Here is a 12,253-nt window from a genome sequence, read left to right as displayed (position 1 = left end):
ATTCTTTTTTTTCGTTTTGACCCTCTTTAAAGTACGTACAATACAAAAAAAAATGTAATTTTGTTTAAAATCAATTTAATTTAATCCAATTAGTTTTTATTCTTGAAAAGAGAACAAACACTTTGGACTTCAAAAGAATGGACCCTCTCCCGAAGCTCTAAGTCCACTCCTTCTATGCAAAGTTGTCGGGGGAGGCCTCATCGTTCTTTGCCAAGTGCGTTTCAGTATTTGGAATAATTATCAAAAAATAAATTTGTTAGGTCCAATGCTTGGTTGTTAAATATTTACTTTTCACGTTTAACAGTCATGAATAGAAATGACGAAGGAAAATAAAAACCAAATTAGAAAACAAAGTAAAATACTTTAATTGCCATTAAACATAGAAAAAGGCAAATGCTTTGGCAAAAATTGTTGCAATAAAAAATCCTTTTAAGGAAAAGGAGATATGAATTTATATTGTTGGAATATCGTCGAGAAAATACCAAAACTTGGTTGAAAGAAGGAAAAACCTGTATTTTATGGATGAGGTGGTTGGCCTAGGTGGGTGACCTAGTGACCGTAATAATCAAAAGTTTAAAAACATGTTTTGAAAAAAAATTGTCCTGTGAGGAAAACTTGCCGTTTATAGGTGATTCAGGGACAGCAACTATTTTTTCGATTAATCTTTATAGTAAAATGTAATTTTGTAACAATTTCGAAAAAGAGCCTCAAGCCCCTCGAAAATGGTGACGGATTGGAACAAAAAGTACACCGTTGGAATTGTCATTGTCGAGAACTACTTACAGGAAAAAAAAAGCTTTTACGATGAAAGTGAAGAGCAAATTTGGAACAAACGAACGAAAATTGTGGTTCTAATCCTGTTTTGTTGCGTCGGTTTTATGTTTTCAGTAAAGCACTAGTTTTTCAGAATCCTTCAAATATAGGGAAATATCACAACCCAATTTATTTGAGACAATTTTTAAAAATGTGTTATATAAACTCCGAAGCAGTAAGTTTATTCGTTTTAAGTTTCAGCTTTGCTCTTTATTTTCATCAGAAAAACTTCGTTTTTTCAGAATTTTTAAGATCAATAATATGAATTAGTTTTTCTGTTTAGTTTATTTGTTAGAAATAATATGAATTAGTTTTTCTGTTTAAAATATTCATATGCATTAAAACACACATTTATTAGATTTATTCATTTGAATGATTGTTATTTACATTGATTATAAATCGTTGATAATTAAAACATAAGTTCAATGAAATTCAATTTTAATTTATCAGCAATTTATGTAAGTTAAAGACAAAAACAAGTTCAGTTTTCATTCCACTTTGATTCCAGTGCAGCGTTGTCAATCGAAAAGGATCAGAGGAGGACATCTGCCCACCTAGTTTTTTTTTGCCTTCCCCTAGATTTTGAAAACTACTATTTTTGTGATATTTTCATAGAAAATTCCTTTTTGGGGGTATTTTCATTGTAAAGTGTCATTTGGTGCTTTTGTTGCAAATTGAAAAATGACAGATTTGCCTTCCTCCCCATTATGTTTTGAAAATTACATTTTGCCTCCTCTAAATTTTCGTGAGTTGGCGTCTCTGTGTCAGTGCTATCCGGTGATTATCTTCAAACCCACAAACGTTATTTCCGTATAGCGTAACTACAAAACTCTTTTGCCCTTAATTCATTTTTTTTACCGTATCCAGGCTAGGGGGTTTGAATCCCCATAACCCTGACATTTCCTCAGACTCGTAATACGTACCAAAAATGCAAATAAACAATTTTTGATGCGTTTAAAAAAAATTTGGTCTCCCTTCCGAAAAAATTGACCTCTCCCCCCAAAAAATCCTGGATACGAACTTGTCAAGGTGCCTTCTGCCTTTGCATTTTAGTTTCAGCTGCCGCCACCGTTAGCGTTGTGATCAATAATACTTAACTTTCATTCTAACGAAATGATTACAAAACCCTGTGAAAAGCATACTTCATGAAACTATACAAAAAGAAACGTTCATGATCAAAGAAAAACAAGTAATAAAGAAGCGCTCTTATGTGCGAAATTGTTGACTTCTTCTTCTTCTTCTTCAAATAAAACTGAATGCCTCATTTTTAATAATGGGAACACCTCCATTTCCAGGAAATCCGCCTTGTTAGGGACGAGGGAAATTGTAAATTTGGCATAACGCTTTGCTACATCAAGGAGGGATCGGATGCTGAAGACGATGAATTAGAAGAGAATGTATTTGTCAGGGAATTGGAAATAGGGAGTCTCGCTGCTGTCGATGGAAGATTGAGAGAAGGGGATCAAGTACTTCAGGTAAGTAACTTCAAAGAGGCTGAGATTGCTGTATATCCATAAGAGTTTGTAATAGTAACAGTAGTTTACCTGGTTTTAAAAAAGGTTACTTTTTTACAAGAGTAAAATCAGAGAAAACCAAAAAAGATAGGAGAAAAAATCATAGATCGGTGATTCATGTACAGAGGTCAAATTTAGCTACTTTGGGTGGTTAAATTCGACGACTGTAGAACTTTTAAATTTAAACTTTTGAAATATTTGTTATACTCTCTTAATTTCATTGTACTTAGACGTTTTACAACTGCAAGGGGGCAATTGCTTCCCCCTTAATAATTTGGAAAAAATTCTAATTTATTAAGTACGTTTAAACTGTTGCTCGTTTTAAGTTTCAACTTCGCTCTTTACTTCGAGCAGATAATTGTTTTTAAAATTAATCCTACCTGTTTTTAATATATAAAAATAAGTGAAAAACTGGGGTCCTTTAAACTTCCTAATGTGTTCCACTATGCCAATATACCGCCTTTGAAACCTTATTATCAAGTGAATAGGTGAACCTAGTTGTGGCAAAATTGAGAAAATGTACTATACTTCCTATTTCTCCCACATTTGTTCAGGTCAAATTTGTTTCCCTGTTATTTAAGGTTCTTCTGCTTCTTAAAGTCTATAAGTTCTAGATTAGATTTTCTTGTTTTAAAACTTTCAAAAGTGGATATGAATACATCTTCTAAATCTGCAAATTGGACAGAAATTGTACAATCGAAGAATAAGAAGGTAGATACATGGTCAATATAATTCTCCTCAATGAAATAAAATCATCGAAAAAGAAAATAAGAATTAATGCTTTTCATAATAATATTTATACTATAGCTAGATAGGCCAAATCGGTTGTAGTTGGATCATAGAAGCTGGTTGAGGGGGGGGGGGGTATCCGGTCTAGAAATCATTTAATTGTTTTCATTTTGACTTCCAATATTTAATTGAAACTCAAATTAGCTCCAAATTCTCATATTTATTATTTAAACGCCAAATAAATGCTGATAACGTCCTATTCCTTACGTTTTGGATTCACATACAGGGTTGCCACTTCAACAAAACTACTGGTACTAGCCAGGATAGCTCAAAAGTACTACCACGACAGAAAAGTACTAACATCCTGCCTAAAAATTTGCCGCGTGTTGCGCTTCGCGCAACACGCGGCATTTTAGCCCCGTAGTTTCTCTTTGGCTTATCATATAAGCCAGAGTAATTTTTATTTGTTATTTCTGTATAGCCAGTCGAACACTGACTTCCGATATGGCAAAAAGGGCCACTGATATGGGAAGCAACTACATTCAAAATCATCGTAGTTATCTCTGGATGTTCACTATGAACGGTCCGTAATTGCCTAGTAGGGTAATAGGGCGTCCAGACTATCCGTTTTCTGGGAAAATAGGACAGATAACAGGAAGCAGGAAAAGTAGTCAAGATGTGTATTTTTTTTGAAACAAATCTGTACAAGTTTATCAGTTATCCGTATCAAGCCTGTTTTTTTCTGAGTCAAAACCTGAAAAAAAAATTAAGCATCAGTTAGACAATTAACCTTTTTTCTGTTTAAGAGCTACTACATTTAAAAGCTACTTTTATTTATCACTTATTGTCTCTTTTTTGGCACTTTTTCAGGAAAAGCAGTCCACACTAACATTTTCTGTCCCATTTTGCCTAAATGGGACTAAACGGGGGCAACGCGCTAAAGGCGTCATCCTAAAAGTTCAGTAAGAGAATTTTATTTACAGACTTTTACAGTAATAAACTATTATTTAAGCTCACGCTTCCACTTCCTCGCATTCCTGACTAGCTCTGTTGAAATATCCCAAGTCTCTGGATTTGGTACTACGCTTCTGATATGCATAATCTCGGATATTGTTTCTGGCAGTAGTCTGTTCCGAAAGAGGTCCGAACTAGCTTTAACAGCGAAAACTGACGTTCGGCCGAAGCGCTGCTATGAGGCAACGACATAATACCCTTTATGAATATAGGTAGGTGAACAAAAGCAGAGACCCCAGCACCATCCTTGAGGGCGGATACTGAATTCCAAAATTCCAAAACTGACACTTTCCCTTCCCCTAGCTCTTTCTTCAAGAATGGTAGTCGCCTCCACTCTCTGTTTAGGGCTTCAGCTTCCAGCAAACCATTGGAACAGTCCTTGAATATGCGGAAAAGAGGGATTGTAGAAGGAGCTGATCCGGATAAAGCAATTTCTGGAGATAACCAGTCTAGCATGCGAAGCAAGGTCTTCACTGTTTACTCTTCGCTTTATTTCAGAGCACAGCTTGATATAAAACGCAAGGCAATTTTTCTTTGTCGCAGCTAGCTGTCTGTCTTGAAGTTTCCGACTTTCAATCTGATCAATTGCAAAGAGCTCAAATTCGGCTCCAAAATGCATATCCGTCTCCAGAGCTGTGAAGTTTCTTGGGTTTGAAAAATCTATTTCGAAGACTGAACGAATGGCCGAAAGCTCTTCTTTGTATAATTCCTTGCCAGTTCGGAGAGAGTATTACCCACCGCTTTTTAAAAGTTTGTGAACTTTCACTTCTGTGCTCTGGAATTCAAGATTCAGGCCGTTTACAATAGGAAGAACGTAATTCAGAAAAAGATAATAAAGCTTGACTTCGGGATCGATCAAAGCTGTATAAAGCTTCATAGCCGTTTGATCCCGACCTTCATTCGCAGGTAAGGCGAAAAACAACGTCAGAGCAGTCCACTGTTCCACCAGCCTCTGAGAGACGGCCTCAAACGCTAACCAGCGAGTGGCAGGATGGGTACAGGAGTGCATGCTCGGCTACTTCACAGAACTTTTGGAATTCCTTATACTCACGGAGTCCTTTGGCACTATTCGATACGTACGTGTATATATCATTGCTGAATCTGACGATCTCTGTAGGTAACTGCTCACAAGCACTAGCAGAGCATAGTGCAAAACTGTGACAGATGCATCCGAAAATAGCCAGCCAGGGAATATCTTTCTTTATGAGGGATGGCTGCACGGCCGTTGTTTTTCCCAAGCATCACATTTGCAATATCAGATGCAAATCCTATGTAGTTTTTTATTGTCATATTCTTCTCACTTAAAGTCTTATAGATCAAGTTTTTAAGGCCCATTGCTGTTGTATCCCCAACTTCTGGAATGGCCAAAAAGTCTTCCTTGATTCCGCATGTAGTTTTGTCATAGTAGCGAACGATGATGACTAAGTATTTTGTCCCACACTTATCAGTGCTTTCATCAACCATGAGCGAAAAGAGCGATTTTTACAATCTTGAGCTCAGCTGGCTGATGGCGTATGGGGCAATTACGTTTTTGATTAGTCCAGTGCTTTTAGTTCTTCCATATGCAAGAAGCTTTACTACTGATGAATCAGGGATAAATTTTTTAAAAAATTCGGGCAAGCTGTCCATAATACTCATCTCCTTGGATTTTGATGCTACCCAGGTTGATATTGCCAACTCTATAGCTGTCACCTGTTGGATAATTAGTTCTCTTTCCTTTGCTGCTCCTGATAAAGTGAACTCATTGGTTTGGTCATTAGCAATAAGCACTTGGTTCTTCATGCTAGCAACTTTGAATATGTGACTTTCCCTCAGTGTATGTCTACGTGAATGGGATAGGCCACCAGTAATGATCTTTTCGCAAAACCTACACCCCAAGATTTTGTCCTATCCCTTGGATATCTTTGCAGCCAGACCTGCAGGTCTTTATCTTCTATCCATTTTGCACTTAATTTCTGCATTTTCACTGGCTCTGGTGGTTTATTTCTGCTGATTCTTCGTTTTCTCACATTTAATAGTTCATTCTCTTCACCTTCAATGTAATTTACAGTTTCTACACAGTCACTGGAACTAGGTTCTGTTTTTTGGGCTTCGTCTCCAGAGTAATTAAATATATAGAGAATCTGTATAAGAGCAGCGACTCTAACCGGTTTTCCATATATCAAACCAGTGGCGTAACTGAGGGGGACAAGTAGGGGCCCTTTGCAGCAAAGTTTAGTTTTTATGGGTATTTGCTTCTCTAAAAGAGGTATCTAAGAGAGGAAGAAAGAAAAATAAAAGAGATAAAGAAACTTCTAGATCCTAAATTTCAAAATTTTTTGAATATTCACTGTATAATATTGCTCTTAGAGATTATTTGCTTCCTGACAAGGATGTTTCAGGGGCTAATTTAAAGAAACATTAAAACTGGGCTAGCTGAGCCAGAATTTTCAATTTCATGCTAGACTTTTTCCAAGTGTCATGGTCACTTTGTTGACATTATACCCCCTCCCATTCTGAGGTCCCATATATAACTGTATAAATACATTTCAGCGTTGTGTCGAATCTTGTGATGACATTCTTTCTTGTAATATTCTTACATGTTCTTTCATATTGTAAAGTGAGAATTTGATAGGTTGATTTTTTTTTAATATATTCCTAGGGCTATATCCCAGACCATCAGGGGGGTGGGTATATTTTCAGAAAAGGGGCCATGATATTTGGAAATAGTATAAAATAAATAATTGAATGGTGCTGCTTTTGTGTGTTTAGCGTGTTTTCTTCAGAAAAGGACAATCACTAAATATTTGGCATTAGAAAAAGACAACTAGACTAGTGCCCATTTTTATGGAGAAAATAAACACTCTTGTATCCGTTAGGGTAGGCTTAAAGTTTACTTAAAGACTGATTACTAGGGACCCCGTAGGTGGGGCTGGGGTCCAAAGCACCTGAAAATGTAAATTTCTTAGAATTTATCGGCAATTCCTGATTAAATTCTAGGTTTTTTATTACCCCCCTAATTTTTTTAATTAAATCATTTGCAGTTCGTTATTATTACCTCTCTGATCTTTTTGTTCCGTCTGCCATTTATTTCTTTGTACCACAATTTTTTTAATTTGTGAATTATTTTTCAACCACTCACGAATGTTCAGTTACTTTCCACTTTTATCAGTAAAGCACAACGGTAAGAGCACTTCCTGAGGCTGTGTTAACTTAGGTTTTAATCTTGGATGAGACTAGATACATTTTTTTTTTTGACTGGAAAATTAAAAATTTGGATTTTTTTTCCAGAATCTATAAACATGAGTGAAAATCCCGGGCAAAAAATCGATTCGTTTTTGCATAATTTGATCTTTTTTACTTGTTTTCCTCAATTCATCGACTTTTCGTTTATGCATTTAAAACCTAGATAAATTTGGTGTTTATGTTATGTAAAATCCAATGCTTTCTGTGCCCCTCATGTTCATTTATATTCATATATTCTTGAGAAAAAAAAATAATTCTCTACTTTTAGTTCATTTTGAAAATGAGTTTAACTTTTTTTTTATTGTTTGACCTCCTCCCCTAAAAATTATTTGTACGTCTGGACCTGTGAAACCCATCAAAACAGCTATAGGCTAACATTCTTGGGGTTGAAGAAATAATTTTCTTTTATTTCTTGCTTTCTTTTGGTTGGGAGTTATGATTAAAATTACAAAAAGAAAAAAGGTATTTTGCGTAAAATAACTGCTGTTTCGCATAGGAACTGAAGACAATGATTGAAATATTTTTTGTTTAATAAAATAAAAACAAAACAAAAATTCTGTCACTCAGAATTCCTCAAATCATCATGTTGGAGCGATGCAAATTTAAGGCTGAAGGAAGTTAGACTGAGACCAAGTCACTCTAAAAAGTTAAACGGGAAGGGAGCAATTAAAATTATTTTTTGGGTCTTTTGAAGAAGCTGGATTTATTAAGATCGGTTTTTATTGAAATTTAACAATAAAAAAAAATCTAGTTTGTTATCTTGGTTATCATTGTTGGTTATCATTTCTAATATGCTTGTAAAATTGCCCATTTCGGTCTAAAGTACTATTTTTGACAAAAAGTATTGAAAAAGTACTGCTTTTGCAGAAAGTATTCAAGAAGTACTACTTTGATCACAAAGTACTAAAAGTAGTACTTTGGTACTACCAGTGGCAACTCTGTTCACATACTAACCCAAGAATGTAAAACTCCTTCTGTATAATACCGTGCTGACGTCTCGCTATTTCCGCTTTTCTAAATATTTTTTGACCAGCCCCATTAAATTGACATAAATATACTAAGGATTATTACTGAAATTGGTCGGATTTCAAGCAATGCCAGTGCTACTTGTGGGGCATTTTTTTTCTGTATCAGCATACTGTACGAACAGGGGCGGATCCAAGATTTTTAGGGGGGCGCGAAAAATAGGTTGATCCGATAAAAAAAAAATTAGGGGGGGGGCGAAAGAGGGGGATCCTAGAAACGGGCGTTATGATATAGTTTAATTAACGAAATCGTGAGTTAATTAAGTAAATTACACTACTTTAGACGACGCTAGGGGGCGCCCCCCTGGATCCGCCACTGGACGAAATGTCTGTTGCAAGTAAAATAAAGTGAATTAGAACAATATGTATATTTTTCTCACAATTTAGACATTTATGTGCACATATAAGCAGTACCAGCCTATACTCCTTTTCTTTTCTTACCAGTTTTAACATGAAGCACTAGGAGACCGAATTTCGCCTGATGATGGGAATTTTAGACATAAAAACGATATTCAATGTAATCCCCCCCCCCTCCGAAAATGTATACACTCCTTACCCTGATTTACACTAGAAAAAACTTCTGTGTGATTTTTCTAGATTTCGTTTTTTTTAAACAAAGATACAAAGGGGAAGGTAGTTTTCAAACTATATATATATATATATATATATATATAATATATATATATATATATATATATATATATATATATATATATATATATATATATATATATATATATATATATACCAAAGTTATCGATAAATCATTAGGGAGGGTAATCTTTATTATAATTCAACTTTTATCCGTATCGATGACGAGATATCGGTACAGGGGCCAAACTTAACAAGTCCACAACACAAACATCGGAGACATTCCAAAAAAGATACATTGTTGCCACCCACTATCTGGCGGGAGGACAAAATGTCCAGAATGAATTTGGTAGCAAGAAAGTTTTGTCGATATTTTTATAATCCTTATTTATTAGGGAGCATCTCTGCGACTGTGTAAAGTTAAGATTGATGCTAAACATTTTAAAATCCTTTCAAAAGGTCCTTGGTTAGACTGGCTAATGAGAAGATCTAACATCCAAAACATTTTTTTCCTTGCCTGAAATTAGTGCCTTTTCGTTTTGTTTCACATCAAGAAACTGAAGCTTAGAAGCTTTGTTATTTTGCAATGTTTTCGCTTTACAATATCCTGTTCAAGAAAGTACCAGAGTGTCTAATAGTCTTTATTTCTTTTATCTTGATCCAAACGGATTCATTTTTAATGAACTCATTCAGGTGGCAATTTTGATAGGTAGACTGTTACACAACCAAGCCATCCTTGAATTAGCATTGTTCCGAAGTTCCCCAACCATGAAGAAAACGATACAATTCCACGTCATTGACTTGAGCTACGCTCGGCCACCCCGCGGAAGAAATCAGCCGGCTATGCAAAAACTCTTTGTTGATCTGTGTCAGTCTGATAGACAGAATCGGAATTCAAAAAGAAGGAATTAACGTTACTTTGGCATAGTAACACATAACATCCATATAGTTAAGCAAATGAAATTTACTTCTTTTTTCGGTGTTCAAGCCAAGCCACATAGTAGTCGGTGCTATTAACTCGGTAGGGACTACTTGGCTTAAATTATTGTGAGACACAATTAATTTTAAAAAAGCTGTGACCGAGGATGGTGTCAATGGACCAAGGTGTATATTTTAGTTATTGATTTGACATAAAATACGGGAAGCGGCTTGCAATGGATTTTTTTTTAAGACTGTAATTCATAACATTTTTGTTTGTTTGTATCAGGAGATCAAGTAACTGTGATTTTTTTTTTTTCAAATGTATTAATTATGACAAATTAATAAAAAGATAAAATTTATTGTATTTTTTCGGTTATACCCCTACATATTGGGGAACGATTATTTTATTCCAAGAGAAATATTAAATTAAACTTTCACAGTCTGCTCATCTACAAATCCTTATTTTAGGCTTGTAAGCTATTATCTTTCCTCATGAATAATGCCTTTGTTTTCGTTTTCAGGAGGTTGTAAAAGTAGGGTTATCCATGCAAAAAAAAAAAAATCCTTTTCTAGTTTGGCTTTTATGCTCGAAAGTATGGAAATGGCCGCTTTATCCTCTGGAAATACGAGCCTAACAACTCAAGTCTCTACTTTATTTATTCCTAGTGACTTTTTTTTCTTCTCTGTTGGTAAAGCGGAAGAAGCATTATTAAAAGCCAATTCAGTAAAAACCGTTTAAAGAACAATATATATTGCATAAGGAATAACTCGTGAAGCATAGCATCACCGAAAAAATCTGTGGGTATACTCAATAATTTGTTGTCTTTTTTGGGGGGTGGAGGGCGGGTCAAACTTCCAAAAAAGAAGAAAAATAGGTCAGTCGAATGGAAGGTATAAAACATTGCAGTGAAAATGTCTAGACATGGGGTGGGGGCACCTCCGCCCCCTGCATTTACCTATCTGAAATTAATAAACGACTTCAACGCACCCATGAGACTTGACCCAAACAAACACTACCCCGTATAAGAAAAGCTGTCCAAAACAACCGTTCGTTTTGTATGATCGCCCCTTGAAGGAACATATGACTTTTTTGCGACGAAAAATTTGATTAGACTTCTCCCTCAATAAAACTGTATAGATTGCTTTTCATGGATAGCTTTGATCTTGTACGATTGTGACCAATTTGAAATCTGACATAATTTTTCACTTTAAGCATGGTACTTAATACAAGTTGTCAGTTTTTGGTCTGCGTGTAGGCGTTTTTCACTTACTCAATTTTTAATGTAGGCCTTACTTTCAGATAAATGGCCAGGAAGTCAGAAGTCAAAAAGAGGCAGAAACTATGTTTGCTGAATCAGGAAAGGAAATAACGTTTCTTGTTGCAAGAGCGCCACAGCAGGTATAGCCCAATTCTGTGTTGTGTTTTTCAATATTTTGGGGAACTACAATTCCTTTTTCACGCGTTTACAAAAAAATTGTGATTTTACTCCCCACCTCTCGGAAAACACACAGTAGTATATTGCCTTATTGGATGTATAGGCATTAAAAAAAAAAAAAAAAAAAAAGAAAAGCTCTGTTGAATTTCCTTGCATTTGTAAGTAAGGCTTGTTGTAAGTAAGGCTGTGTAAAGGCTTGTTGAGATCTGCATTATTTTTTTCTTTTTTTCCTGCTAAAACATTTTCTTAATTTATTGTTGCACGTCTTTTTCTTATAATGTTTTTTAGGGAGTGGGGATCTGAACTTGAAAAAGTATGTTTTGAGGTCAAGCTTTTTAGTTATTTCTAGAATCGGTCCTTTGGATCAGTCTTGAGGGATTCTACCTATCACCCGTTTGTGCAGTTCTTCATGAAGTGCAGCCTTGGAATATGTCTAATTTTATATTCTTCATTTGAAAGACATTTTAATTGCTGGTATAATCTCATTCGCAGTAATAGTTGAGCCGATTCAAATCTGCTCCACAGAAGAAATAACGGTACTGGTTCATTAGATGGTCACTTCTAAAAAGTCAAGTTCGGTTAATGATAACGAAATAAAATAAAATATGATGAATATATAATAGTTTAGAAACAAATTTGGGCTATATATTTGCACATTAGGGGGGTAGGGGTAAAGCAGAGCATATATTAAATACGTAACCTAACCTCGGTACCTCCCCCCCCTAAACCCCAAAAAACAACAGTTTAAATATCGTAAACGCAATGAAATCTACTCTGCATTCCATTTCTCAATAGCGGTCTCTTTGAAAATAACCGGTCTCTAGTGGGTTTCGTCTGTCATTGCATGACTGTTTCCTTGCACAGTATATAAAAGTGACCATCTAATGCACTTGTACTAATATATATTTATTCTACAGTATGTAAATAATTTCAACTGGTAAATAATTATTTATTAATCGGCCCAATAAATACCTTATTAACAGTC

General features: G+C 35.2%; 1 protein-coding gene across 3 annotated transcripts in view; it reads left to right on the top strand.

Annotated features, from left to right (window-relative positions):
• Positions 1-12,253, top strand: part of LOC148956399 (E3 ubiquitin-protein ligase PDZRN3-like) — a 138,128-nt gene that overhangs the window by 67,020 nt on the left and 58,855 nt on the right. For all 3 annotated transcript variants that reach the window (XM_089107968.1, XM_089107959.1, XM_089107974.1), the window contains 2 exons: positions 2,109-2,288; positions 11,133-11,231. In XM_089107968.1, the coding sequence (XP_088964094.1) occupies positions 2,109-2,288; positions 11,133-11,231 (279 nt within the window). The remainder of the gene's footprint in view (positions 1-2,108; positions 2,289-11,132; positions 11,232-12,253) is intronic.

The sequence above is a fragment of the Artemia sp. Qi Xiang Cuo genome, chromosome 1 (assembly GCF_049724085.1).
Source record: "Artemia sp. Qi Xiang Cuo chromosome 1, ASM4972408v1, whole genome shotgun sequence".
Taxonomy (NCBI): domain Eukaryota; kingdom Metazoa; phylum Arthropoda; class Branchiopoda; order Anostraca; family Artemiidae; genus Artemia; species Artemia sp. Qi Xiang Cuo.
Note: the sequence above shows the minus strand (reverse complement) of the source record. Positions and strands in the feature narration are given on the sequence as shown.